Raw genomic sequence first — 19,140 nt, forward strand, 5'->3', positions numbered from 1 at the left:
GCGGCTGCTGATGTTGGATCCTCCACATATGTCGCTCTGCCCTTTTACCCCGCTGACGAGCTGCTTCCGGTTGGAGACGTGGCTTACATTGCTGCCATATTGAGTCGTGGAGCAGAGCACTGCACACAAATAACTGTTTTATTTATCGCCACGTAACATTTGTACAACTGCACAAACGTCGTTGACAAAACTAAAGACAGAAAAACCGCCAGAGACTGAAAATGGTAAGTTGATGTATATATATTCAAGGAAAACAGCTAATCTTGACAACAGGTTCCGGTTTTAACCGAGAGGTTGCTGCTAGCTAACGATATGAAGCACAGGCTGATTTATAGAGCGATATTTGTATTCCTTCAAGACAGACGTAGAAATTGACGTATTGTGGGGTTGTAATGTTAATCTCTGACTTTGCGTATTGTCACTTCTTGAGTTGTTAAAGTCAGCTGGAATGTGTGTTTTCAAGAGCTGTGAGCTAACGTTACATTAGTGTCAAACAATGCAGGCCTGTAACATAGTTAACTTTGCTATATAACCATTAGCTTGTATTACTAATAACAAGTCAAGTAAGCAAGTTTGTGATTAATAAAAGTAAATCTGTAAAGTGAACTAAATTACGTCTAATACTGATAACTGAAACCTTTTTTTTCATTTTACCATATGTTGACTTAAGATTGTATGATAATATGTTATGATCATTGCGCTTATCATAAATATGACAACAATTGAAATCAATTCTGATGTAATTATTTTTGTCTTACTGATTTGCTTGCAACGACCACTGTGTTTATTTATTCTTGACAGTATTTTGGCAACTGAACAGGTCTGCCAAACTATAATTTGGATCTGATTTATCATATAGAGCTTGAGGGTTTTTTTGAAAGTGAAAAGGAAAGATAATTTCATTGTACTATATTAACATGTCTTTTTGTGGTGTAATATAGTCATTGGGGGTTACATTAAAGCATTTTTAATCGAGGAATGAGCTTAAAATCTCTCAAAACTGAAAATGAACAATCTAATTGAGTGATAAGAGGAATTAAAATGTGGTTAGGGGGCATTTTTGTAAATATCTCATCATGATATGCATTGGTTTTATTAGACTTAGTCTATTTTATTACTATTAATAGCAAATCTGACATTTCATTATTTAGAATCTGTTCTGTCCTTGAGCAATACAGATTAAAACTGCAGTGCAGCAAGCATGAGAGCCAACAGTTGAGTCTGTTTTGCTTATGGAAGGAATGTTAATTTTGATGATTTTCATCCACATAGCGCTTTGGTAATCTTCCCAGAGGACTGTACAGAATGCAATTTCTTTTTTAAATGGCTCACTAAGATTCTTGTCAAATAACCCTACTCCAGGTGCTGTTGGCAGCAGCAGTGTGTACCAAGGCGGGTAAAGCCCTGGTGTCGCGGCAGTTTGTGGAGATGACACGGACGCGAGTGGAGGGTCTGCTGGCCGCTTTTCCCAAACTGATGAACACAGGGAAGCAACATACATTTGTGGAGACAGAGAGCGTGCGCTACGTCTACCAGCCACTGGAGAAACTCTACATGGTTCTTGTCACCACAAAGAACAGTAACATACTGGAGGACCTGGAGACACTGCGTCTCTTCTCACGTGTGGTATGAAAGGAAATTAATATGCAAGATTTGGTTAATAAATTAATAACTTAATAAGTGTAATACAAATAATAAATATAATAAAACTAAAATACATATTTTTATATTGTCTTGTTAATATGAGTGTTCACAATTATTAACCTAAAGCAAAAAAATTCTACTCTATTTTGTTAAATCCAGTATATAACATGAACATGAATGCAGATTTATCAGAAGTTGTTGAGATGAAAGCAAAGGGGAGAAAGATTTGATTGTGTTAATATTTCTGTAGATTCCTGAATACTGTCGTGTCCTTGAGGAGAGTGAGATTTCTGAGCACTGCTTCGACCTCATCTTCGCCTTTGATGAAATTGTCGCACTCGGTTACAGAGAAAATGTCAACTTGGCCCAGATTCGAACATTTACAGAGATGGACTCTCATGAAGAAAAGGTTTTCCGTGCCGTCAGAGAGGTAGGAGAGACATTTAAAAAAAATAAAAAATAGGTCTACGAAATTAAAAATGAATTAATGGCTTATTAGTAAATGCATTTTGTAGAAAAACATAAATTCTACCAACTTACAAATTTATTTTCAATACAGTTCATTTTGTTTATTTGAAATGAGGAAAGCATGCGCTTAGCTTACATAGAACTCCTTCAGTATTGTTTACAAAGCATCCCATGTGGCACCACATGAAATTTGCCAAGAGAATGCTCCGGAGTGTTTAGAGTTGTAAATCTAGGCAAGAAGGCTACTTTGTAGAAACCAAATATAAGACAGTTTAAATGTAAAATTTTTGTGGTCATTTTCTTATTTCTGTTTATGTAATAGTTTGCTATAGTATTATTAGATTAATAATAGTCGTCAAAACAACCAACAGGCTGATTAGTGAGATTGACAAGTGTTGTTTTTTTATGTTTGTCTGTGGCTTAATTTTTATATTTACATTGTCAACACACTCATTTTTAGTCCACGTTCAATGTCAAGTTTACTGTGGTTTCACATTTTAAATATACAGGGCCTTTATATTTAAATGGAGTTTGATTGGCTGCCAATCTTTTATTGATCTTCAGCTAGAAAAAAAAATCACTGTAAACATATATCGTACTTTTGTATAGTTATAGTTGTGGATTCTGATATTTTCCACTTTATCTTTATAGTAGGGCTGTCAAACGCCTAATCGTGATTAATTGCATCTAGAATAAAAGTTTGTGTTGACATAATATATGTCTGACTGTGTACTGTGCATATTAATATTCATAAAAAACATACACATACATGCTTATATTTAAGAAAAACATAAAAATGAATGAACATTTATATGTAATTTAAATTATTGGTAAATACATGTAAATATTTCCTAGATATAATATATGTGTATGTGTTTATTAATACAAAATTAATATGCACAGTACACAGACATATATTTTGTAAACACAATACTTTATTCTGGATGCGATTATTCGTGATTAATCGTTTGACAGCCGTAGTAGTTATAGTCCTTGTGTGAATTGGCCTTAAGACAGCATGTTTAAAATGTGTCTCATGACCTCAGCACTTTGTTCCATTCCATTACGCTTTGTCAATCTACGTTTGACTGATTATGTGGCTAATAGATTTGCTTAGCATAAGTATACAAGCATTGATGCAAATGAGGAGGAGGATTGCTGACCGGTGCTAAGTGTGCAGAATTCATTGTTAAAGCAAGCCTCTATTGGTTTAATCCCAGTGGTTTCCCATTGGAGACATTTATAAATGTAATTTGTCTTAAATGAAGTAAAATTTTCTGCTTGCATAATTTACATCACTAATACTGTGCATATGTTTGTTCCTCACACAGACTCAGGAGCGTGAGGCTAAAGCAGAGATGAGAAGGAAAGCTAAGGAGCTGCAGCAGATACGGCGTGACACTGAGCGTGGAAAGAAGGGGCCAGGCTTCGGCGGTTTTGGCAGCTCGGGCATGAGCAGCAGCAGCAACATGGCCATAATCACAGACACGCTGATCGAACCAGAGAAACCCAAACCCACCCCTGTGCCTGTCAGGTACATCCATGTGCTCTTATTAAAGCAAAGCTTGCCAGCTGGTTTTAATTTCTTTGAGGATTTGTCTGACTGAAATCTAGGAGAAATATGTCCTTAATCTCTCTATCATAGACTGTATTTTTATTTTTTTTGGATTCTTGTTTTAGGTCCAGTGGTTCGAGTAAAGCACTTAAATTGGTTGGCAAGGGGAAAGAAGTGGATGACTTTGTGGACAAGCTTAAATCAGAGGGAGAAAACATAATCTTGCCCAGCACAGGCAAAAGACCCTCAGACGCATCAAAATCACTACCTGCTCCAGTCCACACAGAGAGGTAATGATGGTGTTTTTTTCTAATACAATAATCACACTTGAAGTTTACCAAAAGAATTGTCATTAATTATAATTTCTGCATAATTGTAGTGTGCATCTGCGAGTGGAGGAAAAGATTACCCTAACATGTGGGCGTGATGGCGGCCTTCAAAATATGGAAATTATTGGGATGATTACCCTCAGAGTTTCTGACGAAAAGAATGGCCGGATTAGGATGCACATCAACAATAATGACAAGAGGGGTGTCCAGTTACAGGTGAGTTTTCTGGCTTTTGGTATGACTTGATGGTAGATACAACTAACTGCATAATTAAGTTGCATTTTTGCAAAAGAAAAAAACACATTATAAAATGCAAATTCTAACTCTCTTCTAATCCTTATTCCCGTAGACGCATCCCAATGTGGACAAAAAGCTATTCACAGCCGAGTCGGTGATTGGTCTGAAGAACCCGGACAAATCCTTCCCTCTCAAAAATGATGTGGGTGTACTGAAATGGAGACTACAGACCACAGATGAATCGTTCATACCACTAACAAGTCAGTCCTGAACATTTTGTTTTATTATTACAAGTTTAAGTTACAGCTAATGTCTCACCCATAGAGTCACATGGTCTGTTCTAATAAATATGTCTATTATGTCTCTTTGCAGTTAACTGCTGGCCCTCTGAGAGTGGCACTGGCTGTGATGTAAACATTGAGTATGAGTTACAAGATGACTCTCTGGAACTCAACGATGTAGCGATCTTTATCCCTGTGCCGTGAGTACAAGTTATATACATTTATTGGCCATTGAACCCTATCCAAAATATAAAGCACCTAAAATGTTCACTGTATTGGTATTATCGGCAAAATATAACAGTTGCTTGTATTAAAGTTGGACAAACAAGAATCTTGTTGGCTTTTATAACTTTTATAAACATTACAGGTCAGGTGTGGGTGCTCCTGTGATTGGTGATCTAGATGGAGAATATCGTCATGACAGCAGACGGAATATTCTGGAATGGTGTCTGCCTGTGATCGATGTGAAGAATAAGACCGGTAGCCTGGAGTTCAGCATACCTGGCCAGCCCAACGACTTCTTCCCTGTCAATGTCTCTTTTGTCTCCAAAGGCAGCTACTGTGACATTCAGGTAAGACTTCTAGACATTTTGAGCTTAACTCTAACTAGTTTGCAAATAAGTCTTACTCATAGTTTTCTGTAGCTCAACTAGCTATAGTAAGATCAGGTTTGATATCTAGGCAAAGCCTTGTACATTGCTTTCAATTCAATAAAAAAATCATGCAATGCATTGTTCATCAGTCACAATTTAAAATGTAACACACTTTTCTCTACTTTTTACTCTCTCCTCCATCCCTATGTTGACTCTCTCTGCCAGGTCGCTAAGGTGTCTCAGGTGGATGGGGACAGCCCGGTTCGGTTCTCCTCAGAAACATCTTTTGTGGTTGATAAGTACGAAATACTGTAGGAGGAAACTACTCGTAACATAATTCCACCCAACCTTGCAGAAGAGCAGATAATGGACTGAAAACATTCATACAAATACAAGGAGGGAGAGACATACCAACGGAGGGGCAATGCAATCTTTATCATCTTTAGCAGAACTTTTAAGTAATGTTTTTCCCCAACACGACAATGGTGAAAGTCCTTTTGACCCTTGCTGGCAATATTGGCTGTACTTGTACCAAAATCGTTTTCTAAAGCAACTTTCCTCTCAATGGCCGAACCAAATAATTTCAGCATGCGATGGGGCTAATATGTGGACTGGATCTGGAGGTGGTATCGGGCAGGTGGGGTTGTTTAATTGATGCCAGTAATGAATAACATTACTATTTTAATTTTAATTGACAGTTGATATGACATCACATCACGGAAAGGGTTAAGGCAATTTGCTGGTGTGTTTTCTGTTTGTGACTGCAGAGTAATGTCCTTTGTGCTGTAAACATTTTTTACAACACTAGAAGACCGTCCTAGACTTCATATCCTATGTGACTGATCCACTGTTGAATCTTGCTTGTAGTAGCCCATCATATCCTGAAATGGATCATAGTCATTGTTTTGTCTGTTTTGGTCAAGCTCCCTCTTTTGTTCATAATTTTATTTTAGTTCATGTTTCAGTCTGCTGTAAAAAGTGTTTAAGAAACCTGACAGATTTGTTTCTTGACTGGATTGTTGTTCTCCTGTTTTACATCATGCTGTGATGTAAGATTGCCAGTGTTGCATATTCACATTCTAAACTTTTCTTTCTCATAGCATAATGAGAGAAACTCTAATCTTAAGAGAACTGACCTGCAAATGACACAGCATAACATATAAAGCCAACTATAATGTTTTACAGATCTTGTTATTAAGCTAAACGCATTTCAGACAGAGAGAAGTTAGCATCTATTCAGTTATGGTGTTCTCCGTCTGATTTGTATCTTGTATTAAAAGGTTAAACTATGGGTTTAGGCTTTGAATACCCAAACATACTAGTAAAAAGCAACCACCACCCCCCCATCTGAGATATGTTGTATGCAGGCTGAACCCCCTCAGTGAAGGTTCAGAATCAGGCCTGTCTTTTCCAGGAGTAACCTCTGGTTTTCAAACAGCACTAAGACTCTAATGCCATCTCCAGCCTCAACCCCACATACCACACTGAAGAAGAGTACAAGGGCCTCCTTTCTTTTTGTTTGTTCCAAATAATATCTTGAATGTCTCTGCATAGTTTGCTGAGGGGAAGGACATATTAAATGTTTTTGTTTCTTTTTTCGTTGTGTTTTGTTCAGCTTTGAAGGAATCATTATGTCGATTGGGGAACGGTAGAAATACACCAGAGATTTTTGTAACCTTGTAAAATAATGAATTAGGGATTCATGATGAATAACATTCCAGTGAAAACATATAAAAAAAATCATTAAAGAGTTTAAAAAGATCCTTTGAGAACTGTCATTTATTTTGCTGTACCGTTTTGAATGTTATGTCTCATTGGTCGCATGTTCCAATTCAACCGAGTGATTCATTATTTTCCATTTAGTTTTTTCCACTTTAAGACAGGATGGATCTTGAATACGTGCTTGAGTGTAAGATCTTGAGCTATGTGTATATTTCAAATACATTATTACCATGGGTCTTACTTTTTGGGGTGTAATATTGTATCGCTCTGGATCTTTTATGTAATTGTATTTTAAAGAGTCGGATGGAAAGTGCAGGACAGAGCAATAGAGCAAAATCCATGATAAACTGGCTAGTAGACTGGATTCAGTTTAACAGTATAGTTAGATGTAGGGGTGTAGATGCTGTTCTAGTGGAAACCATTTCTGCCTCCTGCAGGATAACAATGAATTTCTGTGAATGAAAAACGATGAAAAACAATGAATGAGCTAGACTATTCGTTTCACTCTGAGCTCATACCTTAAGACCCTTTCCAAGGATTTTCCTGTTATTAAACCAAGGATCGGTTTAGCTACAACCAAAGTCCACAGAATGGCTCCTAAAAGGGTTAGCTTTCAAGTAAATGAGCTTTCAAGCTTGTAGTGTTTATATGTTGGGTCTATTTAAGGAGATTTTTTAATACAAATGCTTGCTTGGTAGGTAGTAATGGTTTTGTTCCGTTTCAAACTCCCCGAGATAATTTAAATGGTCTTGAATGAAGATAATTTTTGTGATTTCCTATTTACTTCCAGTGAATTCCTTTTTGTTTTTGTAATTACAAAAAAATAATAAAGCTTTTTTTTATGGGTAAAGTGAACACATTAAAGTAGGGTTCAATAATGTAATAAAGGTAGATGTTTTTCAAACTTTTTAGTCTGTTTTCATTTGTTTTTTGTGTTCATTCTGTCTACACTACCGGTCAAAAGTTTGGGGCCACTTACTCATGTGTTCATATTTACCCCACATTTTATAAAAATAATAAACCCATCAAAATAATGAAATAAAACAAAGGGGAATTATATTTAAACTAAAAAACATGTTATATTTTATCATCTTCAGTGTAGTCAACTTTTGACTAGAATTTGCAGAAATGTTTGCTTGTCATTTTATCAAGCATCTTCTTGAGGTCTCGCCCTGAGATGCTTTTTAAACAACATTAAAGGAGTTCCCATCTATTCTGTGCTCTTATTGGCTGTTCTTTCTTCGTTATTCAGTCAAAGTCATTCATTTCTAAATCATTTTTTATTTAATAAAATAATGAATTTTGTTTGCAAAATTATATTGTTGTTTACTTACCTAATTTAAAACAATTAAGCATACACCTTTTTTTTACAATAATGAGAAACATTTCAGTCAAGGGTCCCAAAACTTTTGACCGGTAGTGTAGAATGACGTGCTGTTCTTTAACGGAAATACTCGTGCACAACCACCAGATGTCACAATTTCTATATTCTGTTTTAAGTATTTTCAATGTAACGATGTCTTCTGTAAGGAAACATCAAAGGTAATAGCATAAAACAAAGTAAGTGCAATTTTACACGACGATGCTGCTCCTCTCCTTTTGGCTGTAGTGTAGTAATGTAAATTTTACTTAGCAACATCCATGCTAATAAACTTGAATAGCTTTTTAAAGGTTTACACAATGTTAAAATCGATCAAATTATTTGTTGAAGTCATATAAATGTATGATTTTAATGCTGTGATTGTTGTATGTAGATACAGTGTTTTACTTTATTTTTAAGATTTTTAAAGAAGTCTAGCAACAAAAACTGCGCTAATAGCCTACTTCTGCACATTTTGCGGCAGTTTAGGCCCTATATTTTTTAACATATAATGGTCAACCACAATCATCTTAATGTCAAAAAGTGTCCCCGATCTACCTGAATTCCAAAAGGTTCTAAATAAATGCTTGTCTTTTCAAAACTTATTTCACGTGTCATGATATTTCTGCCCCACAGTCATAAGGGTCAATTTAGTAAAATTGAGATTTATACATGATCTGAAAGCTGAATAAATAAGCTTTCCATTGATGTACTGTTTGTTAGCATAGAAAAATCTGGAATCTGAGGGTGCAAAAAAATCAAAATATTTTCCAAAGTAATTCCCAAAGAGTGGGTAGCAGCGAGCGAAGTTTATTTATTAACGAAGTTTAAGACTTATTTACGTTAGGAAATCTACAAAATATCTTCATGGAACATGATCTTTACTTAATGATTTTTGGCATAAAAGAAAAATCTAGCATTTTGACCCATAGGCCTACAATGTATTGTTGGCTATTGCTACAAACCATGTGCTATATTACTGGTTTTGTGGTCCAGGGTCACATTTGTTGCCTTTGTTCCTTAAAATCTCATTTTGTACAATTAATTGCAAGGCAACTGTTTAAACTAATACTTGTAAAGCATTGATTTGGTTATTTTTGGTTATTATTATTGGTGGAATATCTCAGGGTTTTTTGGGGTGAGGGAGTCACCATTGTGTGTAAGATTTCGACACTACAGAAGACTAAAATAAGACATGATTCAGTGTGTTACTACTGCCAGGCTTATGTCACGGAGCGGCAGGATTTTCCCAGTTGTGTCTTTCAAAAGAGTCTGTCAGACTGCAAGACCTGTCTGCTATTTAAACTTTTAATCTGTTTTAATGCAAGGCCAAAATCAAACTCTCATTTTCTACATGCACTTTTCATTGCTCTAATCCATTTATAGTGTGGTTTTATTGCTGTCCTGACTTAATGTAATTGAATTTCACATTTTGCTTATCTTGCTTGGCTCGGGATCAAATATGCCGTAGGAATTAGATTTCTTTATACAGAGACAATATTCTCACACAGAAGAGTTAGAGGCACCTGTCTCTGTTCAATATTTGCTGCCATTTACCAATATGAAATAATATCACATCTAATTTTATCAAACATTATTTCTCAAATCTTGGAATCAAGATCTCAAGATAAGTGTCCCCTATTGCACTCGCTGTGCCTCTGTTCTGACTGAATGCATCCCACCTCTGCTGATCTGGTCTCGTTCCAGAGCCTGAACAAGTGAGGAACTCTTCAGATGTGAGAATGAAAGACTGTTCTGTGGCAGCAGAATGATAAAGAGGGAGGGTGAGAGCGTGTGAGAGACTATGAGGGCTCGAGAAAGGGAAGGAGCAGCAAATGGGTGGAGAAAAGAGAAGCATGTGCTGGGGGAAGAGTAAACGACAGAAGATATTTCTCTCATCTTGTTCTGAATGATCCGCTCTGGTGCACTACACAACTTTAGGCATGAGTTAGAACGACACCTTTTCCAGATCTCTGGAGTACACATGGATTACAGTTAGGAGCTATATATATATCTGAACTCATAGGTAAGGCTTTGATTGATAGCTGGATTTGTTTGATTTATGTACTTTAGCTTTAAGATTCATTCATGGCAATCATAAACAAAGAAAAAGATCTGGAGGTGGGTTTCGGAACAATTTTACTTGTGAAAACAACAAATTCTGGATTATATCGCTGCCAGCCCCTTTAAAACTTTGTAAAAGTTCATCAGAATCAGAGAAAGGAAAAGTAAAAGAGGAACTGAATGGGAGTGAAAGATGTTTTCTGAGGAATTATTTGTCATGTTTATTTATAATAAGATGCACTGTGGTGTTAATCATGTCATCTGTGACTGTGAGTAATGGAGAACTCTATTCTTACCATGTTTATGAGTGACGAGAAAATAGGCCACCCGGGCCAGCCTGGAAATAGTGGCCTGTCCTCAAGCATGCACAATGATACTATTGTCCCAATGGAGACAGCACTGGGCAAACCGGTGTATGTGTGTATCTATTGGTCTACTGACACAGTTTACACCAGCAAAGCTGTTCAAAACTTTTACTGAAGAGTGACTAACCAATGATTTAATAGAAAAATTCCTCACCTGTCAGTCAACTTCAACTGTCTAATCTCGAGGAGAGCTGTGGAGGCTCATTCAATACCTCATTGTCAAACAAGGGTTTAGTAAGAAAGCAGGTAGAGGACAGTGAGTGTTTTGTTTTATGGTCATATTGCCATTTATCTATGTTGGTTTGATGGTTTTAGTTGTTTTCCCAGCCTGGTCTGATGGTTTTGGAAAAGTGACTAGTGTTACTTAGTGTTATATATAAATTGACTATCTCAGCCATTTTACACCCCAATCTAATTCTTGGCCTAAAGACTAAAGGAGTCTTTTTGTGTGTATGTAGGGAGATTAGAATCCAAGCATAGCAGAGCCGTCTGAATAGATGCTTTCATGCGAGAGTGAGAGATTAGGCCGCATAAACACTGAATTAATATGGAGCAGCATTGCCGTTGTTTAACCAATTGTTTAAATGACAGAAAGACAATAATAGAGTTAATTAGACAAAAGATAAAATGAATAAATTAAAGAGATTTTGCCAAATTGATGTGCATGTTTTTGAAATTGCAGACTGTGTGCACCTGTAATGCATTAATGCAGGGCAAACAATCAGCATTCTTGCATTTGAACAGGATACGGAGTGGAACAGAAAAAGAATAAAAGGAGGAACAAAAAGGAGAAATGAAACACCAGCGTAAAATTAGTAAAAAAATAGCCAAATGGGATTCAGTGACCATGGCATAATTGCAGAAGCTTTTATTCTAGTTCTCACACCTTCGTTCAGTCTGTGTCCCATCAGGTCTTTGCTTCAGTCAACTCACCCACAGACCTTACACTGTTGAGGAACATTGTCCTGGGACAAATATGGGTGGTTCAGGAAGGGTCTCCATACTATTCCAGTAGTATAACCTACTGACCAACTGAAAAAATGGTCTTAGGCCGTGTATATTTTGGTGATGTTACTGCTTTTGAGAAATTAAAAAAGTAAATAACAGAATGCTAAACTATAGGACTCAAATAGGAGTATAACCTCACTTTGATCAATTTTTTGGAATAAAAAAAGAAAACCACCATATAGTAGGAAAATGTCTATATTTTTATAAATACGTTATATATTTGTTGTTCTGTTAAACACAAAAGAAGATATTTTGAAGAATGTAGGAAAGCAAGCAGTTCTGGTTCACTTTTTACTTCCATTGTATGGTAGTCAATGGGGCCCAAAAACTGTTTGGTTACATGCATTCGTCCAAATATCTTTCTCTGTGTTCATCAGAACAAGACATTTATACAGATTTGGAACAACTAGAGAGTGAGTAATTCATGACAGAATTTTAATTTTTGGATGAACTATCTCTTTAATAGTCTTAAATACCTATAAAGTTCCCAATAATTACTGGTGTGTCTGCAGGTGTGTAGAATGGAATTGACTCCCAATGGATCGCTTATTTTCAACATATTGTTATGGTCCTTCCAAAACCTTGTATGTCCAAATTCACCATTTTTTCTGGAAATGGAAATACACTATACTGTTTGAATGATTGAATATGCTGGCAAAGCACTTTTTATTGGCTAGATATTTGCCAAACCTAGTGACAAACATAAGAGGTTACAAACATAAAAATCATAAAATATAGAGATACAAGGTTTCAGAAGAACAGCAGTGATATTATGGTGTGTGTGTGAATGAGAATGTGAGAAAGATCTGACAGAAATTTAGTCTAATTGTGAACATTTTTATTCCTATAGTTGTGTAATAAAGGAAAATACACATAGTGTAGGAACATTGTATTCCAGTTAGTTCGGTCTGTTCTGTTCTCGTGAACATGAGGACAGTCTCTCATACCACTTTGCCAATGAGACAATCCCAGCCTTTCTTCTCTCACATGCTGATATAAACAGTGGGCTGGTCTCAGGCATTTCTGCCACGCAAGCAGTGACTGTTTTCTATGGAGAGATCTGGTCAATTTTTCTGACGCCTCTAATTTGATACTATAATTGTGAGACTAGACTGTTATGAAATGCTGAGGGAGATTATTGCCTTATGTTCATGCTGTCAAGGAATTTATGAGTAAAACCAAAACAATGGGCTTTGATATCAAACGTGTTATTCCAAGATGGCGCACAGGCATGGAAATGTGGAAAGCTATCCAGACGCTAACTTTCCAGTTTGCTTGCCATCTGTTTAACATACCAGTCTTACATTTAAAGCCAAAGAACATTTTTCAGATGAATAACTTTTTCTCAAACAAAAGTTTGAAAGCAATGATTGGGATACATTTCCATGTATTCAATTGGCTTATGCTTCTTATGACTAATGTAGCTCAAATTATGTCATTTGTGGCTTGATTGACTGAGACTGAGAATCTGAAGACTGAGGATCTCGAACTGGTATAAATAAAAATGATCATTCGTTCTCCTTTTTGGGTGAGAAGGGTGCAGCTGGAGAATGTTTATTCCCAGAGTCGCTGGATCTAAGGGTCATCCGAAAGGAAGCATCCCTGCTCACGAGCTCACACCGGAAGAGTCCTCTCCTCCTCCAGCTGCAGTTGCCTAGCTGCTGCTCAGATGTGTTTGTGTACATGTTTTATGTGTTTGGGCTCTCTGTGTTCCAGTCACTGGCAGTGGTCATGGAAGAAAAGCATGGAAAGACATCTTTCTTTTATCTTTTCTTTACCAGACAAACCTTTTCCCTTCGCTATCCTGCCGAGTTGCATGGCTTTCCCATGTTTTCCGAGATCTGGTGTGTTCTGGACCTCTCTTCTATGTTGTCTGAGAGACCAACTATAAATGTTTACTCACTTCTGTGATGACTTTGTTGACAATGAGGAAGTTTTCTTTTCAACATCTTGTTTCCATAAATGAGACTAATTATGTAACAAAGTGACTCACTTATGTTACAACATCAGCAGTGTGTGCAGCTGTTACACATCAAGTGTAACAGAGTGCCTCTGTGGAGGAGGAAAGAGCAGGAAGTGAGTAGGGGTATTCCACAGAATTATCAAGGTCTTTTCCGTCCCCCACCTACACAAGAATACCATGTGACCTGATCTGTCTAAAATGAGTTCGTCTGCCTTACCGGTGGTCAAACATTATAGGGCAATTCCAGCATTATGGATGTGACATTATTAGTCAAAACTTGAAATATAAATTCTCAGAGAATGTATTTTTTTTGCCAGTGTATTGAATCATCTGTTTATATTTAACCAAACCCTGATAATAGAGTCCAGACATCAGAAAAAATACCAGTCTATGCATGAGTTTTATAATTTAAAAGAGAGAAAAAAATGTGTTATTGATGTGACAAAAAAGGATGCACGTTTTTGAGAGACAGCATACTTAATATAAAAGATTTATTACTTAAAAATTACTTAATAATTAAAATTTTCAATTTTCATGTTGCCATTTATGAGGAATATGGATGTGACACTTCTGTTACGGATGTGACAATACACTCACTTGACTATGAAAAACTATACTTGAAAAACAAAAAAACATGCAACCATAAAATGTATTAAAATTCAGTATTGATTCCATTTTCACATGGCGAACTGTAAAGCGAGATGATTGTAATTCAGTAAACGTAGCAATTGTTGTATACAGGTCAAGTTCACGTTTGACCCTCCACATCCTTCACGATTTAGCTTTCTTAAAATTGTAAGGAACATTATTCATAAATGCGACAATAAATGCACTGTCATGGCTCTGCTTCATTTAGTCATGTTATTCTTGGTCCTGTAGCAGAGTCATGACAAAGCCTTTGGTTATGTGTGGAGAGAAACATATTATTGTCCTTTTGACAATAATATACGTTCTCTCAAGTGTCTCCTCATTGGCCCCGCTCCTCTCGTTTCCTTGTGATCTTTCCCTGAGTGTTTGATTAACCACACCTGCCCCATGTCGTTATCCCTCATTTGTGTTCCCCTATAAATACCCTCTTGTTTCTTTGTCTTGTGTTCGTGGATTTCGTTGTGTATGTGTGTGTTTGGTGAATGTCCCCTGTAATTGCTACTCTGTGAGTTCTCGTCTTGTTCCTGCCTTGTCTTTGGGATTATTATTTAACGTTTTGGACTTCCATGCCTTTTACTTTGACGTTTGGTCGTGTTTTGTTTTTTTGTTATTTCATTCTGCTGTTTTTGGCCCCCTCGTGGGAAGTTTTTGTTCTAGTTTTGTATTTTAGTTGGTTCTTGGTTTGACACCCCCTCGTGGGTTTTTGTTTTGTATTTTTATTATTAAAGTCTTGTTGTTTTGTTAACCCCTTCACGCCTGCCTGCATCTGGGTTCTTTCCTCGCTGCCACACCCCCCGGTCGTGGCAGACCGTGACAGAATCCACGAACCATAGATGAACCCAGCAGGCAACATGGACGCTGTACGTTCCCGCCAGGCTTGTCTCCTCTGCGGCATTCGCCAGGGAACCGGTAGCGTAGATAACTATGCGGGCCGGTTCCTCGAAGTCGCAGAGGAGACTGTGTTCGGAGAGGAGGAGTTGGTGACGCTCTTCAACGCCGGTCTCAGGGAGCCACTCTCGCGTGCGGAGATGAGGTCGCTGACACCGCTGGACTTTGATGCGATATGGCTGTATGCCGCTGATCGATCGGAGTCCAGGGTCTCAGTTCAACCCACCTACTCATCTCCGCTGGTCGCGATCCCTGAGGGCCGTCCCCTGAAGATCGGGGTTGTGGGCGTCGCCACACCGTCCTCTCCGCCGGCAGCAAGCCTCGGCGGGAAGCGGGGGAGACGTGAGTCCTGGGGCTCCACGTCTGAGGAGTCCCAGCCTGAGCCAACCACACCCTTTGCCTCTTTCCTTCAGCCGACCTCCAGGCGGGTGGCTCGGCTGAAGAGAAAGAGGCAGCGGCGGGCAGCGCGGACTTCCCTCCAGCTGCCGGTGATCCAGCCGGCGTCCAGTCGGTGATCCAGCCGGCGTCCAGTCCGGTGATCCAGCCGGCTCCAGTCCGGTGATCCAGCCGGCGTCCAGTCCGGTGATCCAGCCGGCTTCCAGCCGGGTGCATGCCAGCCGGCCGCGCTCAAGCCATGTCCAGCCGGCCTTCCAGCCGGCGTCAAGCCATGTCCAGCCGGCCTTCCAGCCGGCGTCAAGCCATGTCCAGCCGGCCTTCCAGCCGGCGTCAAGCCCTGTCCAGCCGGCCTTCCAGCCGGCGTCAAGCCTGTCCAGCCGGCCTTCCAGCCGGCGTCAAGCCCTGTCCAGCCGGCCTTCCAGCCGGCGTCAAGCCTGTCCAGCCGGCCTTCCAGCCGGCGTCAAGCCCTGTCCAGCCGGCCTCCCCTGCCGTCGCGGCCCCTAAACTGCCAGGGCCAAAGACTGTCCCCCCCAGGACTCCCCCTAAGTCCCCCAGGACTCCGCGCCCTCGAGCGCAGCCGGGGACGGGGACTTCTCCCCACCTCCCTTTTGGACTGCCCCCTATGGGTCCTTGTTTGGCACCACCCCCCCTCCCATGTTTGTTGTTTTTGTTGGCTCACCCTAGTCCTGTTGTTGTTTTGTCTTGTCTGCCACTGATTTTGTTTTCCATGTTTTGTCTTGTCATGTCACTGTCTCAGTCTGCCCTGTCTCGTCCGTCTACCCCTTGGTGAGCACCTGGAGGTGCTCATTAAAGGGGGGGCTTCTGTCATGGCTCTGCTTCCTTAGTCATGTTTTTCTTGGTCCTGTAGCAGAGCCATGGCAAAGCTTTTGGTTATGTGTGGAGAGAAACATATTATTGTCCTTTTGACAATAATATACGTTCTCTCCAGTGTCTCGTCATTGGCCCTCCTCTCGTTTCACCCTTTCCTCTTTCCTTCAGCCGACCTCCAGGCGGTGGCTCGGCTGAAGAGAAAAGCACGGGGCAGCGCGCTTCCGCGTCCAGTCCGGTGTCAGTCTTGTGTCCAGCCTGTGTCCAGTCTGTGTCCAGCTGTGTCCAGTCCGGTGCAGCCGGTATCCAGTCCGGTGATCCAGCCGGCGTCCAGTCCGGCGTCCAGTCCGTGATGTCCAGCCGATGTCCAGTCCGGGTCCAGCCGGCGTCCAGTCCGGTGCAGCCAGTCCAGCCGGCGTCCAGTCCGGTGATCCAGCCGGCGTCCAGTCCGGTCACCCAGCCGGTGATCCAGCCGGCGTCCAGCCGGTGATCCAGCCGGCGTCCAGCCGGTGATCCAGCCGGCGTCCCAGCCGGTGATCCAGCCGGCGTCCAGCCGGTGATCCAGCCGGCCTTCCAGCCGGCGTCAAGCCCTGTCCAGCCGGCCTTCCAGCCGGCGTCAAGCCCTGTCCAGCCGGCCTTCCAGCCGGCGTCAAGCCCTGTCCAGCCGGCCTCCAGCCGGTCCCCAGTCCGGCAGCCAAGCCGACCCCTGGGAAACTCCCAGGGCCAAAGACTGTCCCCCCAGGACTCCCCCTAAGTCCCCCAGGACTCAGCGCCCTCGAGCGCAGCCGGGGACTGGGACTTTCCCCACCTCCCTGGACTGCCCCCTATGGCCCTTGTTTGGCCCCACCCCCTCCCATGTTTGTTGTTTTTATTGGCTCACCCTAGTCCTGTTATTATTTTGTCGTGTCTGCCACTGATTTTGTTTTCCATGTTTTGTCTGTTCATGTCACTGTCTCAGTCGGTCTTGTCTCGTCCGTCTACCCCTTGGTGAGCACCTGGAGGTGCTCATTAAAGGGGGGGCTTCTGTCATGGCTCTGCTTCATTTAGTCATGTTTTTCTTGGTCCTGTAGCAGAGTCATGACAAAGCCTTTGGTTATGTGTGGAGAGAAACATATTATTGTCCTTTTGACAATAATATACGTTCTCTCCAGTGTCTCGTCATTGGCCCGCTCCTCTCGTTTCCTTGTGATCTTTCCCTGAGTGTTTGATTAACCACACCTGCCCCATGTCGTTATCCCTCGTTTGTGTTCCCCTATAAATACCCTCTTGTTTCTTTGTCTTGTGTTCGTGGATTTCGTTGTGTATGTGTGTGTTTGGTGAATGTCCCCCGTAAGTGCTACTCTGTGAGTTCTCGTCTTGTTCCTGCCTTGTCTTTGGGATTATTATTTAACGTTTTGGACTTCCATGCCTTTTACTTTGACGTTTGGTCGTGTTTTGTTTTTTTGTTATTTCATTCTGCTGTTTTTGGCCCCCTCGTGGGAAGTTTTTGTTCTAGTTTTGTATTTTAGTTGGTTCTTGGTTTGACACCCCCTCGTGGGTTTTTGTTTTGTATTTTTATTATTAAAGTCTTATTGTTTTGTTAACCCCTTCACGCCTGCCTGCATCTGCGTTCTTTCCTCGCTGCCACACCCCCCGGTCGTGGCAGACCGTGACATGCACACCTTAATTCTGACAGAATCATCTGCTACAGTCCCATAGTTACTTTTTCTGCTAGTATCATTCTGACTCATTCACTCACTCTCTTTCTCTCTCTGGCTGTGGTGATAGTATGTAATTCTGTCCTGTAGTACTTCAGTACATTCAGTAAGAGACATGAGCGAGGAGCAGACACAAACAAACAGCGAGAGCTGGACTGTAGACGGTCAGCTGAAGGCTCAAAGGTGTAAACACAGGACATAGCAGAGAGATAGAGACGGTAAACAAGACCATGCAGCAACAGAGCAGCACTTTTTTGGATTAATATGATGGTGAGTGGGTTTGCTTGACCATTGCTTCTCAGAACTTGGGGTGATTTGTGTTTAAGTTCTGTATAGTATTTTTAAATTTGATTTTTGTAATAGGTGGGTTGTTTGGTTTGTTTTAATACTGCTTTGACTTTGGCAGCTGTTTCGTGCACTGAATCAAATTTACAGTAAATATTTATGAAGCATATTTTTATAAAGCATTTTACAATGTATAGTGGGGTGTGTCAATTTTCTATCCCAGAATATTACTGTAGTGTCTGGAGATAGAGAATTTTTTGGACCCCAAATCAATATGCATCTATTCTATATAAGAGATATATATGAAGAGTTTGGTTCCAAAATGAGAACTCTGTTTTTAAAATTTTTCAAAAATCACGTTTTTTATGATGTTATCATGTTTTTTTTTGTGCTTGTGTTCGTTAGCTGTATTTTTTTATTTATTATCGCTTAAATCAAAACAAACCAACTGCAGTTTGATTGATATTAATTGTAATACACAATAAAAAACATGATTTTGAAATTTTTTAAAAACTGAGTTTTCTCATTTTGGAACCAAACTCTTCATATAGAATGGAATATCTATGTAGTCCATATAATGAAAATCCTTAGCTAATAAATTTATTTTCGTTTTAAAGTGTGTTTTATTGTGCACATTTGTACTGCTGCCTTAATTGGTTGGGTATTAGAAAAGATATGTTAAATCTCACTAACCTGGTTAAATAAATAAATGAGAATGTTTCTGACCCTTTGGTTATTGTTTTCTTAGATTAATACACTCAGGTTATTTACTCTAAATTTAGCTATGCTGTTATATTTCCATGTCCCTG

At 39.9% G+C, this 19,140-nt stretch overlaps 2 protein-coding genes across 2 annotated transcripts in view; both read left to right on the forward strand.

The window, feature by feature from the left end:
- The first annotated feature begins 43 nt into the window (after positions 1 to 43).
- Positions 44 to 6,868, forward strand: arcn1a (archain 1a). Its single transcript, XM_057323749.1, has 10 exons — positions 44 to 224; positions 1,363 to 1,626; positions 1,895 to 2,074; positions 3,444 to 3,646; positions 3,793 to 3,957; positions 4,047 to 4,212; positions 4,346 to 4,493; positions 4,606 to 4,714; positions 4,882 to 5,086; positions 5,333 to 6,868. Exons 1-10 carry the CDS (start codon positions 222 to 224, stop codon positions 5,420 to 5,422), a joined length of 1,533 nt encoding a protein of 510 aa, XP_057179732.1. The 5' UTR covers positions 44 to 221; the 3' UTR covers positions 5,423 to 6,868.
- Positions 6,869 to 10,026: 3,158 nt separating this feature from the next.
- phldb1a (pleckstrin homology-like domain, family B, member 1a) overlaps positions 10,027 to 19,140 on the forward strand; it is a 51,724-nt gene continuing 42,610 nt past the window's right edge. Inside the window, exon 1 of the mRNA XM_057353771.1 lies at positions 10,027 to 10,215. The gene's annotated coding sequence lies outside the window, so the exon portion shown is untranslated. The remainder of the gene's footprint in view (positions 10,216 to 19,140) is intronic.

Source organism: Triplophysa rosa, linkage group LG2, assembly GCF_024868665.1.
Source record: "Triplophysa rosa linkage group LG2, Trosa_1v2, whole genome shotgun sequence".
NCBI lineage: Eukaryota > Metazoa > Chordata > Actinopteri > Cypriniformes > Nemacheilidae > Triplophysa > Triplophysa rosa.